Genomic DNA, 18,786 nt, shown 5'->3' on the forward strand with positions numbered 1-18,786 from the left:
GATATTACAACAAATTCAATAATTCTGCATCCACAATGACTTAATTTTCTTGTCACCAACTTAGTTCATGTTAGGTTATACCACTAACTAACTGAATAAAGATGTGACTGTCGAATGCAGTTTCATTGTGATCAGTCATATGTCTAGTCTGTGCATGTTTGTCAGGGGTTAATTTTGTAAATGATTGTGCAAGGAAAAGGATTTTGGTAGATTTCTTAAATTCATATCATCTGTTGCAGACTGAATTTTTTCCATCTTGGGTGCAGGGGAATAGTAGCACAGCCTTAGACAATATTTCTATTCATTCTGCATTACTGGATGGGTAGTCTGTTAGTAAAAGGATGAATGGCCTTTCAGACCATGATGCACAAATTTTAATGCTAAAAGGCTTCTGTACTCAAAAAAATGTCCCATATAATTACAAACTATGTGGGAAAGCTAATCCAATGGCAACAGAGAGTTTTTCAAACCTCGTCATGGAACAAGAGTGGCAGGATGTTTATAGTGCTGATAACATAAATGACAAACATAATGCTTTCCTTAACACATTTCTCATGCTCTATTGCAACAATTAATCTTGAGTGAATTGGAAACCTCTGAAAAAGTGTACTACTTTTTTCCAGCATGTATATATCAAAACCACCAATTTCAGTTATGGTTCAAAGAGAATGTATAATTTTAGATACCCACATAACTGTATTGGTGAACCCATTTTCTAGACAAAGGAAGACATGGTCATTCCCACAGGATCATATCTACTCAACCACTACAACATTTGCCCAATCTTTGTATCCATGGTTGCTTTTCTTTTGAGACTGGGCTGCCGCCATACTGAATGTTTGATCTTTTATGACACTGAGGCTCATGAGGAAAATTATTTTATTTACAGAATGAATAACTGTGCAGGAAAATACTTATTTTTGCTAAATAACATTTTAATGCAGGCATACAAGACTTCTGAAGGTGGAATCTTTTGAAGGAAGAGATACATTGAAGGCTAATTCCTTACGGCTGGCTGTGTCAAAGTCATACAGTTTTGGTGGCTATCCAGTGTCTGTCACAGTTGGTGAAGACAGTCAGTTCAACAGTTCCAGCTCCAGATTATTAACTAAGCAAGGTAAGAACTACTGAAGCCAAGACATTCATTTAGTAAAGAAATGTATTCTGGAAATGTATTCCAGATCTTTCATATGAAAAATAGAACTTCTCACAAGTATATATTTCCTTTTGAACACATAGGTCAAGCAAAGTTTTCTAGAAATCTAGAGATTCATAAGAATTGGTGCAAATATGGATGTTATTGAAATGCTTAAAGAGTTTGTCACTAATGTAATTAAAAGTAGTGGGAATGAGTGATGGACAGTTCCTTAGTGTCTCAAAAATGTGATAGCTTACTTTAATAACAGAATATTTATGAGAAGGAATGGTGTTTTCAAAAGCTTATTTTTGTGATAATACAGCACTATAATCTTTGGATGGTTAATATGAAGATTAATAATTCTGTTTCATGCCTAGGCTGTTAAACTTTGAAGAAACACACTACATCTAATTTAAAACTTGTAAGAGTTTGTGCATGAGTATAAGCCTGAATATGATGACTAACAATTAGAAGAATTTGACAGTTCAAATTCTTGTGATTACAGCTTGCAATAATAAATTCAACTGCATGGAGCATATCAAAGAATTCCTGAAGTGTCTACATAAGTGTGTTTACAGTGTGAATGTTGTCAGATGCAAGTGATACAAAAAATAAAAAAGCTGACTGATTACTTTCATTTCATAATGCCATACAGAATTATTTTTTTGGGTAACTCATCAAGGCAAGCCAATGTTTTCTTGCTCCAAAAATGTGTAGTAAGAATTATTTACAGTGTGAGCTCAAGAATGTCCTGCAGAGAACTGTTCGTAGAACTGGGGACACTAGCTACTTCTTCCCAACATATTTGTTCATAGCTGAAATCTATTGTATATAATATGTTTCTTTTCAAATCAACAACTAAGTTCATGGAAACAATACTAGAAGCAAGATTAACCTTCATAAAGATTTAAAGTTACTTACTGTCATCCAGAAGTCTCCATTATTCAGGAACACACAGGAACTTGCCAGCAGTCATACAAAATTTAAATATTATAAATTTCTGTTTATTAGGAGCAGAAAGGATTTGTTGGTGGCCAACTCCTTCTATTTCATTGAGAAATTTCTTAAAAGAACCAAATGATGTGGATATGTTACTAATAATATCAATAATGTGAGCATTAGTTCACTCTGTGAAAATTCAGTTAAGTAAAGTGATCATTATAAATTAGGCCTCAGAGAACAGAACATTTACATATTTTGTGACAAGTTATTTCTTACCTTACAAATAGAAATATATTTAAGACTTTTTAGATTTATCCACATCAGTGAAGATAATTTCTCTCGGGATCTCTGGGTGGTACATTAGCATATTTATTTTTATTCACAAATATTTAATATTTTTGTTTTGTGACATGTTATACATCCTGGAGGATCTCCTCACTGTGGATCCAGTGGAATGAAAAATACATCTAATCTAATATAATCCACCAGATAACACAACATGGTGATGACTTTATGAAAGTATGTGTCTTTCAAACAGAACTACAAATAATAACTGACAAAAGAGAAGATAGTATTTGAAGATCTAACAATAATTAGGTATGAAATACATAACTCATACAGACTTATTAGAGATACAGGAGGGCAAGATGAGTCAGGAGAAACTGTAGATGTCAGTTAACGTTTTGATATTCTAATTTGTTTTGCTAAAAAATGTGTTGAATAGTTATACAAAACATAAATAATACCAGACACTGGCTTAAATACTGATAACTTCACAATAACCTAAGTGATTTTTTTTAAAAAACATGTAGTCTCAACTCCTACCATATGTCTTTCATTTCTTTACAATTGTAGAAACAAAATTAACTTTTAAAAGCATCATCCAGGAAAGTTTATATATTCAAAACCACTGCTTTTGGATGTGATTATATATATACACAACAATCTGGTTTTCTTGTATATGAGTTGAATTGAATATTTCACATTCAACAATTCCATGTGAAAACTGGAATGTAGATTTACATGCTTAGCAAATCTGTGAAATTCACTTGGTTTTGTTGCATTAGCATTATCAGAATGTGAAATCTTTTAATTTGAAAAACTCTGTTCGCTAATATGTACAATCAAACTGTTTTCTTCACATCATCACCCATTTTTATGCACTCTGCATCACTACGAGGGAGGGATACCAAGAATCCTAATCTGTATTGCTAATTGGTTAACCTGATAGACTATCACCCACACTCTGCTGAAGATTGCCCATATTGCCTTCCATTGGCAACAAAAATTTCATTTTCAGTATTTCATATAATTATTGACCAACTTTAAAATTTTAAAATGCTGTCATAAACTACTCATAAAGAGGTGCAACCTAATGTTAAAAGTTGAACACAGTAAGAGAAGCATGATATTACAGTTAGAAACTTAGTATGTCTTGACGTAGGACAACTCGTGACACGCAAATTACCCAGACTATATTTATCCAGTATTTGACAATGATAGCTCTTAATGTCTTCCAACAACCAATACACATAATTTCAAACCTTTTCCTTAATACCATCTCCCCCATAATGTTTATGACTTACTACATTTTTACTGTTCATGCAGTATAACTTCAGCACCAGGCATGACATATTAATTTATTATTTCTTTACTAATAACTATATTTCAACAAATTTTGCTGATAGTATCCTAATATATCACTGAAAGTACCTGCGAAATTATATCACAGTATGGCATATATTTCAGGAGCCGTTACATCACAAACAGTGAGATATGTGTGTAAAACTAGTTCCTGGTTGGAAAAGAGCACAAATTGTCCATCATATACTCATACAGTGTTTATTAAAGAGAGCACTTAATGACTCCCAACAAACTATAAACATAATTTCAAACGTTTTCTGAACTTTTTCTCATTTACATGTTTGACATCAAATATTTAACCCATTAACTCATTTGTTGAGTTGTCACATTTTTGAAACTATTTTATAAAAGGAAGTTTGATTCCTTAAGGAATTGGCGATTTGCTGATATCTGTTAAACCACAAAACCTGTCCTCCTCTGGGCTTTGATTCTACACTGCTTCCTGACTGATTTAATGACTTTTCTCCAGTGTAGACAAATGTCTCTGGTTCCCCTCTCAGAAATCAGATTTGCATGAAATACTTAAAGAGGCTGAAACCTTCATCTGTTTAAATTTTTGAATTTCTAGCTTTACATCTCTCTGATGGTTCCTTCATGAACTATGATTCATAGTTCACAAAATATTAAATGTCTGTTCCAGTTACAACAACCACATACATTACACACCCACAAAGTCTCACATGTGTAATCCTAGATGTCCGACTCTTCAGCTTCCCCTAGTTGTACATACCCCTTTTCTATGTACAGTCAGTGATTTATGAAGATTTATTCATTACCTTCATTCACCTTTATGTGCAGAAAATATTCATTTTTTTTCTGTAATTATCATGAATGCTCTCTTTAGTTTATGTAAAAATTCTTAAGTATCATCTTTCCTGTAGTATCCACTAAACAATCCATGAAATATATCACAATTATTGCTTTCTTTGTGTCTGTACTTTCATGTTGCTCATAGAAGTCCACATTCATTTTTTGAGGATAAAATTGATTACAATTATGAGAAACATTTACTTATTCAATTACTTTACACTTTCTTTTTGCATCCATATACTTCAATCATTTATAAAAACTGTATTAGCATGATGTGGACTCTACAAAACCTCAAGGATCCTTCACATTACATTGCTCTAGCTGAAGAATTAATTTTCAGAAACATCTGACATGGATGTAACTGTATCAAAACATGTGATAGACTTTACTTATCATTATAGTCAATACTGTTTTGTTGAATGAAACATATAACCTCCATGATGAGCCTTAAATTTATGAAACTGACCATCAAAATTACACTGGATTGATTCACTTACATGAGACAACATTGGACCCTCAGAACTTGAAACAAAAATTACTTTCTGCTTTCACACATTCCTTCCATTTGCAACAGTAAGTCAGATTTATGGCCTCTTCAAATTCCTTTGGATCTTCATCTTCTACCACAATCATTTCTCTATAATAAGCTAATGCTTTTAACGTTTCTCTGATCTTTCAATTTTCATTGATCCATTATGGATCGTGGGACAACAGCTCGCATGAACTTCTTGATGCAATAATTTACCAACAGCTGTATGATTTGTAGAAGTTTATTTTATTTTATGAACTTCTATGTGCTACCAGTTTTGGTATTACATTGATGCGATCTTCAGGCCCCACTCGTCATAGTCGTAAAATCCCTATACACGGAAGCAGCCATATAACTGGAGCCAAGAATCAATCGTCTTGCAACAGCTCTTGGTTGCCATGGGACACAGAGAGTCTGTGTTGCCTGGCCACCAAGAGCTTTTGCAGGACAATTGATTCATGGCTCCAGTTATATGGCTCCTTCCATGTATAACGTTTTTACGACTATGACAAGTGGGGCCTGAAGATGACATCAGTGTAATGCTGAAACTGGTAGCACATAGAAGTTCATAAAATAAAATAAACTTCTACAAATCATACGGCTGTTGGTAAATTATTGCATCAAGAATTTATATTCTTTCCTTCTGATAATTTCTCAACTGTTTCTTCTGTATATGCATCAAATTCATATTGCCACATTGTAACTATAATAAAATCTAAATCTAGAAGTAGGGTTGTTAATACAGTAAAAAATTGGCAGTGAAAGAATGTTTATTATGTACTTGAATGTACACACAGTAGAGAACTACTTATTTTGTAAGAACATGATACTGTTTATGTGAACACTAAATATTCCAAAAGCATACAAGCATACACAAGAAATTTAAAGAATCTTCCACAAATGATAAATACTAAATAACAAATAATTGCTGAAGTTTAGCTTTGAAATGGTGATCTGCTGCATGCCATCAGGTGATATTAACCAATATGACACATTACATTCAGCATAGCTCATGGCATTGTTCCCTCTCCTCAAGAAATAGCAACTTGTTGTGACAGAAGTTCTCACTGAAGCTAACTCCACCATCCTGGATCTAAATCTTGTCAGTGGACCTCAGTATGGTAACATTGAACAATCCTCACATTCTGGTGATCATCTTACATCCTCTTCACCATGAGAGCATCGAAGATAGCCACTTCTGTCAAAGCTTCATGGTCGTTGAGCATAGAATGGATCTTCAGTTTCCTTGAATGAGAAGCCACCATGTCGCCCATTGCCCCAGAACTGTAGTACAACTTCGTATGGAGGACATGGATGAAGTATCTGCATTTTTGTCTTCTTGATGAAGGGTCATAATCCTCAACTTTGTATGTGACATCCAACAAGAAATGAAGAATATGATATGGCCCAAAGTAGTAGTTTTTGATACTCCCACTTTCCACACAGACATAAAAATCCATTCCAAGTCTCCCAAACTGTATCTCACTGGTTGGTGCTGGTCATCCAGTTCCTGTATGTGAGTCAGCTGTCTTGCTTCTATGTTCCTGGTGATGAATTGTTCTAATTAGTCATCCTGAGTATCATCCAGCTGAACAGGAATATTGTGTCCACTGACATTTTGTCCTCAAAGTCATGAAGCAGAAAGGATGGTGTGGAGCCTGCAGGGTCTTGCTCCACAGTGTTATATGTAAATGTCATGGTAGTCAGTATTGCATTCCCTTCTCTCTTCAACATCAACATACACTCCTGGAAATTGAAATAAGAACACCGTGAATTCATTGTCCCAGGAAGGGGAAACTTTATTGACACATTCCTGGGGTCAGATACATCACATGATCACACTGACAGAACCACAGGCACATAGACACAGGCAACAGAGCATGCACAATGTCGGCACTAGTACAGTGTATATCCACCTTTCGCAGCAATGCAGGCTGCTATTCTCCCATGGAGACGATCGTAGAGATGCTGGATGTAGTCCTGTGGAACGGCTTGCCATGCCATTTCCACCTGGCGCCTCAGTTGGACCAGCGTTCGTGCTGGACGTGCAGACCGCGTGAGACGACGCTTCATCCAGTCCCAAACATGCTCAATGGGGGACAGATCCGGAGATCTTGCTGGCCACGGTAGTTGACTTACACCTTCTAGAGCACGTTGGGTGGCATGGGATACATGCGGACGTGCATTGTCCTGTTGGAACAGCAAGTTCCCTTGCCGGTGTAGGAATGGTAGAACGAGGGGCTCGATGACGGTTTGGATGTACCGTGCACTATTCAGTGTCCCCTCGACGATCACCAGTGGTGTACAGCCAGTGTAGGAGATCGCTCCCCACACCATGATGCCGGGTGTTGGCCCTGTGTGCCTCGGTCGTATGCAGTCCTGATTGTGGCGCTCACCTGCACGGCGCCAAACACGCATACGACCATCATTGGCACCAAGGCAGAAGCGACTCTCATCGCTGAAGACGACACGTCTCCATTCGTCCCTCCATTCACGCCTGTCGCGACACCACTGGAGGCGGGCTGCACGATGTTGGGGCATGAGCGGAAGACGGCCTAACGGTGTGCGGGACCGTAGCCCAGCTTCATGGAGACGGTTGCGAATGGTCCTCGCCGATACCCCAGGAGCAACAGTGTCCCTAATTTGCTGGGAAGTGGCGGTGCGGTCCCCTACGGCACTGCGTAGGATCCTACGGTCTTGGCGTGCATCTGTGCGTCGCTGCGGTCCGGTCCCAGGTCGACGGGCACGTGCACCTTCCGCCAACCACTGGCGACAACATCGATGTACTGTGGAGACCTCACGCCCCACGTGTTGAGCAATTCGGCGGTACGTCCACCCGGCCTCCCGCATGCCCACTATACGCCCTCGCTCAAAGTCCGTCAACTGCACATACGGTTCACGTCCACGCTGTCGCGGCATGCTACCAGTGTTAAAGACTGCGATGGAGCTCCGTATGCCACGGCAAACTGGCTGACACTGACGGCGGCGGTGCACAAATGCTGCGCAGCTAGCGCCATTTGACGGCCAACACCGCGGTTCCTGGTGTGTCCGCTGTGCCATGCGTGTGATCATTGCTTGTACAGCCCTCTCGCAGTGTCCGGAGCAAGTATGGTGGGTCTGACACACCGGTGTCAATGTGTTCTTTTTTCCATTTCCAGGAGTGTACATCAAGAGCATTTCTGCCAGTGTCTTATTAAAGCATTCTTTGAGACTATTTGCCTATGCGGGTAGGTGGTTATCATCCTCTGCGTGTGATGTTGCAAAATGAAATTAGCTCTGATATTAGTCTCAACTAGAAAACTTTTCCACATTCAGAATTCATCACTCAGTGTGCCATATGCTTCAGAATTATGTTGTTTACAATGAACCTAGCAATTTCTGGAGCTTCAGCAGTTGGCACAGATTGGTTGATAGCATAGCATATGAGGTAGTAAATGTAGACTGTTATCCATTAATTCCATTTGTCAACTTTGACAACATCCACAAGAGGTTGACTCCACTTCAGTGGAATGGTTCTGCTGCAGGCAGGTGGTATCCGATACCCCGGAGGTAACTGCAGCACATATTTGCATTCCTTACGGTGGCTCACATAGTGTCTAACTGAGCAGTTGAGACCGGGCTGGTTGATACATGCATCTGATTCTGTTTAGAGCCTTCATGGACCCCAGATAACCAAGTGTTGGAGTTCATGGAAAAACTACACAATAACTGATCATAGGTGAGCTGGGATGACAAGCTACTATTTCCACCCCACCAGATTGTAGATTCTTTCATACATTATTCAATTTACTAACTGGAATTTTCCTTTGGTCAGTTCCTCTTTCTTTAAGGATTCTATGGTGTTTAGAAAAGCTTGATCTTCCCTCTGTTCAGCAGCAATGTCATTAATACTGTGATGACTGAAATTTTGTCCACTCTGCTGTTTATATCAAAAGGATTCCTTGAAAAGCACTCAGAATCCTCATGTTTGTTTTTGTATACCACTGTGATGTAGTCCATTCCAACAGTCAATCCAATGTATGCTTCAGGATAGTAAGCCAGCAAAGAGAATTGTTGTCTGTGACTGTGGTGAATGGTTTGCCATATAAATACAGCTGGAACCACTTGATGGCTCAAACAGCTGCAAGGCACCTTCCTCACGTGTGAGAGGCTACTCTGGAAGCATAAACTATCACTTTCTCACTGCCTTTCTGAATTTGCACTAGAACTGCACCCATACCATAACCATTAGCAGTGGTATGAAGTTCTGTCTTGACATTGTCATCATGCAAGGACTGGAGAATATGTTAGCATCTCCTAAATGACAAGGAAATATCTTTCTTACACCTTGCTTCAGGAAAATTTGGGATCTCCCTGTAGTAGTTCTTTGCAAGGGATGTGACTTGTCACAAAAATCCTTTATAAATCACTTTTAGTATGAGCAAATTCTGAGAAAACTCCTTACAGAAAAAATGTGTGAATTAGTCAGAAAATCTGTGACTGCTTTGATTTTCTCTGGATCAGGACAGACTCAGCCACCATTTAGTAGGTGCCCCAAGTTTTTTATTTCTTGTGTGATGGAGGGGAACTTTTCTGTATTCAGCAGGAGGCCTGCAGTCTGAACACACTTCAACATGCTTGTCAGATGAGATGTGTTCTTTAAATGTCTTGGAAAAAAATGACAGTTTCAACCAGATAGCAAAGACATGTTATCTGTTTAAGGTTAAAAATTTGATTGTCTGTCATAAGTTTAAAGTGCTTGGATATAAATTTGAACTCATAGATGCCATCAGGAGTTATGATGTCAGTCTTGTCTCAGCCAGCCTTGTCAATGTGATTTTCCTGCAGCCTGTCTGCACGTCCATAGCTGATAAATCATGCATCATTCAGCTTATGACACTATATGAGTGCTGGATAAATGGTGGATAATCCCAACTCTTTATATCCTCTTAACCATGGACCACTTCGCCTTTCTTTTCTCCACTCTAGATCTGAAAGAATCTGAAAACTGATGCAGACTGACTGACACTCATTGATATTGCTCCCTCACCAGACCAGATCTTCATATCACTTCTGTAGTAGCTTCCTCCTCTGCATTGTCTGCAGTGTTAGCAGAGCATGAGTCTTTGTTGAGCACAGTGAACTGCCTGTCCTGAACTGGTTTGGATGCCCTGACCCACATACCTTTAGGGAGCTTTTTTGTGAAAATTAGTTATGCAAAGCTCTCCTTGACCTCCTGTATTGCTTACAATTGTCACTGGTATATAGATTTCTTTTATGAGCCTGAGTAGCTTTTTGCAGTTGACAAAAGCTTCACAGTTTAACTGAGCATCTAGATTGATGGCTGGAACTCATCTCATTTATGATGGTGGGATAACGTCTCCAGTGGCCAACAACTATCCAGACCAATCTTTGTTATGGGTATTTGTTTGAATAGTTTTGTCACTGTAGATATCTGATCTTCATATATGATCTTCCACAGGCTGTGACTAATTGTGATGCCTGTAAGAAGTCTCAGCCAAGAATAACATTATGACTACATTCTGCTAAAATGACAAAGTCAAAGACCTATGGCTCTCATTGGCAGTTATTGCAATACACATAGCAGTCAGCTGGGCATATTTCCCATTTGTGATCTTCAATACAGATCTGTTTTCTTGAGCTGGCAATGATAAGCATTGACATTACAGGAAAGGAAGCCCCCAAGTCAACTACAACCCAAACATGTTGGCCATTAATAATGATGTCTATGAGGGTACCTGATATCTTGGTAACTGTATTCCACGAAGAATTTCCATCTGTTTCATCCTCACCTCCATAGCTGGTTGCCTCATTTAGTTTTCCTGAATTCAGCAGCTAGATGTGTGGCCACTACTTCTGTATGGCAATAAGGAACAGCTATGTTATCTTAAGGAGTGATGTCTTCCTGGGTACAGTAATGAGCTTTGTCCCACAGGTCAACTATAATTGTATGCAGTTGATTATTGTAATAGTTGATGTCTTGCAGCATAGCAGTTATCAATAACTTGCCATTTTCTCTGTGGCATGTTCTGTCATATCAGATTCACAGTTTGACATAGGGCTGAAAGATTTTGTATGTAAGACTTTATTGTATCCGCATGACCTTGGACCCTGCCCATAAATCATTCTTCCACTAATTAGTTTTGCTGCTGATTATCACCAAATATTTTTTTTCAGTTCGAACTGGAATTTCTCCCTGCTAATAAACTCCTCTTCATTACTTTCAAACCACTGCTGGGCTGTACCATCCATGTAAAAGTACACATTTGATGAACACATAATGTCATCCCATCTGTTGTGTGTGATAACTCAGTTAAATCCTTTCAGCTATTTCATCTGTTTCTGATCAGCATGTCTGAAAGACACTTTTGGATACTTAATGTCCAGCTTGTATATTGCAGTTTTGGAATCCATTGGTTTCTTGAATATTCAAACCTTGGGAACAATCTACTGCTTGTACTCCAGTTCCTGTCCATGTAGGCAATGACTTTTATATTGCCTAATTGGAACTATAGTGATGATGTTTGATGTGCCTGAAGTCTGCACCAAACAATTCACAAAAATAAGTACAACCAAGTCTAAATCCAATAGCAGGGTTGTCATTAAAATTAATGCTTAGTACTGGAAGTTCATTTATTACAAACACCAATGGACAGACAATAGCAAAGTGCACTTCTGCAGTACACAAACATTACAAACTTATGAAATTTTGAGAACATTTCAGAAATGATGAATACTAAATAAAAAATAACTGCTGGTGATTTGGCTATAACTGGTGACCTGAGCATGCCATCCACTGACTTCTGTATATCATTTCATGCAACTCATATCATGGCAATACTCCAAAGAGCCATTTAAATTGCTGTGTATAAAAGTTCATTTACAATTATGCTTTGGTCTTGCATACATGCTTCTTCATTAAACAGAGCTGACATCATGTTACCCAGTGAATGCTATTCCATGGGACAACAATCACACACATTAACAACTACACATTGCAGCTTACTCTACCAATTAAATGGAGGAAAACTGCTCTGTTCCTGTTATCTTCAGCCCAAGTTTCACATAATTCATTTTCAGAAGAAACAGTAATACCTTTTTGTTTCCACAGTTGCTCCATATTATGTTTGTCCTGATATCCTAATCTTGCATAGTTGGTACATTAGGTACTTGACATGATAAAAATAAAAATTGATAACTGATCATTTGGACTTAATTTTTCTTTAAATTCTTTAAGTTTAATACTGGGATGTTTCCTTTGAACAGAACTCAACCAGTTTCCTTTCCCATTCTCAGTGATTTTGAGTTTTACACTGCTTTTAATAATGATATTGCCAGTGGAATACTAATCTTTAACATTCTTTCCTTCTATCCAGTTTTTCTTACAAAATCTGCGAACATTGTTCCCCAAATGTATTTCAAATTCAAATGTCTTGATTACGATCACCATCCCAAATGGCTGTCCACCAGAAATTAAAATGAAGAGCTTAAGGAACAGGACTACACTAGCTGGCTTACAGCAGATGAGACAAATAGCATGTTTCGTTTCACAATGATAATATAAATAACATTTTCCATTATGCATTCTCCTTTGTGTCATCAACATTTGCTTTCAGTTTTTCAATTATTTTCTTATTGCACTCATTGTAGATTCACCAACAAGAAAAATTTTCTCGGGTTCTGGTAATTGTTCAAAATAAGTCAAATAACCTATTGTTCCCACATCACTAGTGCATCTCACATGTTCGCATTTAAAGCATTCAAGATAATTTTAAATTTTTACCAGGAAATTTATTTTTGCAATGCACAAATCTAATTATTGTGTGACTTTTTATTTGACTTTGGTACCACTGATGCTAAAGTTTCTTCTTTCCCCAAAAGATTATGTTGCTGGTGACATGTTTCATAAAACGCCAATACAGCAACCATGTTTTAAAGGTTATTTTTGCCCATGGTGCTTGATGCAGCAAATCATATGCTTCTGACAATGTATCCAGGAACTTCACCATTTATTTATTCATCCATGAGAAAAGATTCACCCAAATGACATAAATTTTGTGCAAACCAAAGAAGTTCCTAGAATTATGCTATGTTGTCAGCTTTTTGTATTCTGTGAGCTGCTTTTTCTGATTACTGCAAAAAACAATATGAACTTGATTCTGGTTCTTCTGCAGAGAGTCATGCAGTCAGCAGCACGTTCACACTGCATTTTGGAAATCAAACTACAATTTGTCTCATTCTCCTTTATCTGAGTTTTTAACCAGCATGTTGTACATTAATCACTTTTCAGTTCTGGCTCACTCTGAAAGTAAATTTGTCTTCACGATGTTTGTGTACAAACCTCTCACAGTACTGTACAATGCAACACAATCTTTATTCAAATGTCAAATTTTTTGGCTTTTTGTAACGTCTCAATCTTGAACATATGTACTTGCTGCCAGGAGGTGCTATCCATCATCTTGCGTTCGTGTGGTGCTCTGTCCATGGTGTATAAAGGTTTCCATCATTGTGGCTGGAATTCAGTTCCAGAAAGGCAGTGAATGAGCATTAACTCACGTGAAGATGACGGCCAGCTGGTCCGCCAAAATATTGTGTCTGGACGACAACATGATCCAGCTGCAAACCTGTGAAGAATATCAGCATTGAACATATCTATTTTCTTTTGCTGAAGTGATGGCATTTCACAAAGTTTCATGTTAGTTCAATCCACAAATACATTATTTCATTCTTTTTCTGTGTTGAAAAATGCACTACTTACAAGGTATTTTTTCTGATGTGCAGTACAAAATACACATTGAACATTTTTCAAGATAAGTTGACCACACAGTTGTTACTCTATTGGTTTAAGAAGGACGACATTGATCCAATTCAGTGGCAGGCTGCTAGATTTGTTAGAAGTAGTTTCAGTTAACACACTGGCATTGTGGAGATGCTTTGTGAACTCAATTGGGAATCACTGGAAGGATGACAACATTCTTTTTATGAAAAACTATTAGGAAAATTTAGAGAATCCTTATTTGAAGCTGTCTGCAGAACAGTTATATTACTGCCAATATACATTTTGCATAAGGACCACAAAAATACAATTAGAGAAATTAGAGCTCATACGAGAGCATATAGATAGGTTATTTTCCCCTGCTCTATTTGCAAGTGGAACAGGGAAGGAACTGACTATTAGTGGTACCTAGTTCACTTTACCCTTCAATGTATAGTGACTTGCAGAGTGTGTATCTAGTTGTAGCAGTTGTAGATGCAGAGCCATACTGTGTTACAATGGTGATGTTAAAGCATATTTAACATCTTGTTTTGTTTCAATACACAGTTGCACAAAACATTAGGAGTGCCAAAACATGGACTAGCCTATGCTAGCAAAAATAAATAAACTTATTTAATTATAAAATATATTTACTCATAATGTATTGGTGGCTTCATTAAAGTTCTTGAATTAGTTCTCTCACTACTCTTGTGACCATAGGAAATGATTCTATTTGGAGATGACAGTAAACTTCCATTTATGACAGAAATAGTCTATCCTCTCCTTGGCAGTACCAGTCTTGGTCAACACAAAGATGAAAATCTAACTGTATTTCGGATGGTATCTTTTCATTGATGTAGATAACACCATATTTATGGTGATGTTAATGCAAGCAATTTATTCTTGTGAAGTTCACTTATTAACGGCTGTGACCAGTTTTTACTCTATAAAAGTTAATTATTTCAAGTCTACCTGCCAGCACTCACAATTAGATCTTGAAGTAACTTCTTTTATTGTGGTGCCAAACAGTGTTCCTGTTTACGCAAAAATATCACAGTTCTCATTTATCACAACACAATTCAAATTTAGCACAGCCCTTAAGTAATTTGCTAAAGACAATTACACTTTCGTATTTCATTTAAGACAGTCCAGAACACAAATCATTGAGTCCAACACAATTTAATCCAGTGACAATGTTAGTTCACAGTACTTGTTGATCACATCACAACTCAGTCACAATGTTCATTAATTAGAGATGCTGTAATTATGTGAGAGTTTTCACACTTTATAGTTCTTGGATTTTGCACTGAACAGAGTGTTTATTCCTGTGCGCAGATATACATAACTGTGACTTGTCAAACAGTGAGAGTGTCTCTGACATAAATGTTACCTGCTCACTTTCAAACTGTGTACTGGCTATTTTGAGTGTTGTCTGACTACTTAGAAGCTGGAATAAAAACAAACTGTTGTTTTGATAGGTACATGATGCTATGAAATGTGGCTATGTTGGAATGTACTGTTTTTGATGACCTACAGGACTCGGTAGAATTTTGGCCAATTACAAAAGCCCAAGAGAAAAAGATGGAAGTGGAAGAAATGAGAATGTTATGGTGGATGAGTGGGGTGACATGAAAGGATAGACTAACAAATGAGTGCATCAGGGGAACATTGAAAGTGGGGCCCATATGGAAGAAGATCCAAGAAAGAAGGCTAAGATGGTATGGACATATGCAGAGGAGAGGGGAGTACTACATGGGGAGAAGAATTGAAGACCTAGAAATTGAAAACCAAGTAGAAGTGGAAGACCAAAAGTGAGATGGAAGGACAAGGTAGCAGGGGACCTAGGGAGAAAGGATGGCTCAGAGAAGAAGCAGTGGATAGACATTTATGGAAGAGAAGGATCCAGCAAAGCAACACTGACCTCACATGGTGTGGGAAAAGACTGAGATGGTGGTGATGATGAGGAGGAATGTGATGAGGATGGGAATTGTCTGCAATGGAGAGGAAGACTAGACTGATTTCACAGCTGAAAAGCCACACATTTGGTGGCATTAATTCTCTCTGCACCTCTGACCACAAACAGAGATACGTATTTTTGTCCATCCACCATGATGCATTCTCAAACCTTACCTCTCTACCACAAAACTGGTCACTTTTCTTGATATACCTATAAATGTCCAGGCTTATAGATTCCTAAATATGTGATGAAAATCATAATCAAAGTTAAAACAATATTCATCTCTCAGAAGTGTAATCCTCCATTCATGTGTCAGCCAATAATGATGTTTCTGACAACAGAACCAAAACATTATGACTACTACCATCATGACATAGGATGCCACCTAGTGGCATTGCAGGAATGTGATGCACTGACAAAAGTATGTAAGCAGAGCAGGCATGGATGGGGGATCACCCTAGTGAAGATATTAGCCACAAATGTGGAAATTCAGTGAGATAAGTGACTTTGACAAAGGGCAGATTGTTATTATGCATCGCCTGTGAAGGAGTATCTCCAGAATGGTGAAGCTGGTCAAATGTTCACATGCTTTTATTGTGAGCATCTACGGGGAGAGTTAAAAGGACAGTGAAACTACCATTAGGCATTAAATAGTGGGATGTTCACAACTGTTCACAGAATGTGGGGTTCAGAGGCTTAACTGCTCTGTAAAGTAGGATAGATGGTGATCTGTGGCATCTCTGCCAAAGGAGTGTTTGCTCAAGTATTTTGGAGCACACCATTCATTGTAAATTGTTGAGCATGTAGCACTACAGCAGACCATCCCTACATGTTCATATGTTGACCTAACATCATCAATTACAATTGCAGTGGCGCAGGTCCATCAGGATTCAGCCATCGATCAGTTGGTTGTTTCCCCTTTTGTTTTTTCCTACAAGGACATCAGTGAATCATACTACAAGTGCTGCTGTCCAAGGTAAAGGATTCCTGTCGAAATATGCTTCCCCTAGAAATCTCATCAGTTCCTGGTAATTGGAAGGCCTAGGTAGTGCTAGAAAAATTCTATATGTTCCTGCCTGGGGCAGATATCTGCTGATTTACTAGGTGGTCTAGGAAAATGATTCTGGTTGTCAGAAATGGTATTTGTGTTCATTTATGACTATGACAAGTAGTTCTAGTTGATTAAATACCTTGCAGAGGTGTTCCTTGTGTTCATTGGGGGGAAGCTGAGAAAACTAGGATGTCATCTAGGTAAGAAAAGCGAAATTGAAATTTGATAAATAGCTTATCAATGAAGTTCTGACAGGTTTTCATAGCATTTTTTAACTTTTAGGGCATAAAGAAAACTTGTAGAGTCCAAACAGGATGATTAAAGCTACTTTTGGCCCATCTCTGCTCATCAAAGGGATTTACAAATATACTTTCTTGCAGTCTATTATGCTCAAAATGGTGGCACATGCCAACACATATGAAATGTCTTGGATATTCAGAATTGGGTACTTAAAGTGTATTTTATGTGCATTCAGAGCCCAATAACCCTGCAAAGTCTTTATGAACCATCCTTTTTCAGTATTAAATTTGTGGATGAGGCCAATGAACTGTCTGCTAGCCACACTATTTCTTCATACAGCAGCCCATCTGTCCCAGTTTTAGCCACATGAAGTCTTGTCTGGTGCTACGCACCACACTTTAAAATGCACCACTGATTCAGATGTAATGTGTATATGATGTACAGTACCATGTTTCACTCCCAGCTGTGAACCCTGTCTACAGAGTGATTGTTTGGTATAAGTATCATGCAGTGGGGGCACTTACACACTTTGATTATGGCACTGACAGATCTGAACATACCGTGAGGACTGTGGCTGTTGCTCTTGGCATGATGTGCTCGAATGTGGTAGTTGCAGTGGCTGCTGTGATGTACAATGTTTCTTTTCATGCTGAAGTGTGTAGTGCTGTAGCTGTTCATGTTGTAGTTTCATGAGATATGCTTGTGTTTTGAATAGTTCTTCTTCTACTGTCTGTACTGAAGTTTTAAATGCTGCATTCTTCTCTGATAGTTTAATTCTTTCTTGCTTGACTGCTTTGTATTTTGTGGTTACATCCGAGAGTACATGGTTCAGTTTGCCTGTGGAAGGAGAAATTTGTACATTCAATGCATGAAGTTCTTCCTTGAAATCAGGATATCTGTGTACAACTTCACTTTCAGTGGTTTGCCTAAGTACTTTTGTCATTAGGTATGACTCAAGGTGAAAATGTTGAAGGAAATCAGCTCCTATGATCAGTTCATACACATTTGCTATTATGAACTGCCACGTGCACTTTGTTGCCAGTCTGTGATCTACCATTAATTTGACAGTTATGATTTGCTCCACTGGTGTGTCATTAACTGCTCTCTGTGAGAAGGTCCTGCTTTTGATGATCGTGTTCTGCCTGGGATGACACTGACTGCTGATTCTGTATTCACTAAGAACTGCTTCTTTGACATGTGAGTTGGGTGTCACATGTAGGAATAGCCAAACTGGTTCAGTGTCATTGTGTAGGCATCTTGATTTCATTGGGCAGTCATGTGTGCCTATTATGGGCTGCCTTCATATTCTGGGAACTGGCAAGGAGCTGAACATTTCTACACTCTGCTGCAGAAGCATGTGTTAAACCAGCAATGACAAGGCCATGCCCCTGCATCATCTGTCACATTGCTATTGTTTACATTTGGAGAGTGGGTCGCACATCTGTAGATCAATGTCCTGTGGTCAGTTGCTGTTAGCAGCACTCGTGCTGGCCCAGTGTCCAGTGTCATTGCACAGTCATGACTGCCATGGTGGGGTGGCTGGCTTAACTCTGCCAGAATGCATAAAGTCTGTCTGCCAAATTTAGCTTAACATAAGTTAGGTCCTGTTCCCTAAAAATTAGCATTAACTGCAGTTGGAGAGGTAATCGTAGCATCCAAACAGACCACAGTACAACATCTAGCATCTCGCTAGGGTGCACTGTTACTTGCAGATATTGCC

At 38.3% G+C, this 18,786-nt stretch overlaps 1 protein-coding gene across 5 annotated transcripts in view; it reads left to right on the plus strand.

The window, feature by feature from the left end:
• The window catches only part of LOC124555769 (cAMP-regulated phosphoprotein 21), a 989,726-nt gene that overhangs the window by 796,297 nt on the left and 174,643 nt on the right, over positions 1–18,786 (plus strand). For all 5 annotated transcript variants that reach the window (XM_047129817.1, XM_047129815.1, XM_047129818.1 and 2 more), the window contains one exon: positions 945–1,117. In XM_047129817.1, coding sequence (XP_046985773.1) covers positions 945–1,117 — 173 coding nt within the window. The remainder of the gene's footprint in view (positions 1–944; positions 1,118–18,786) is intronic.

This window comes from Schistocerca americana, chromosome X (assembly GCF_021461395.2).
Source record: "Schistocerca americana isolate TAMUIC-IGC-003095 chromosome X, iqSchAmer2.1, whole genome shotgun sequence".
Taxonomy (NCBI): Eukaryota; Metazoa; Arthropoda; class Insecta; order Orthoptera; family Acrididae; genus Schistocerca; species Schistocerca americana.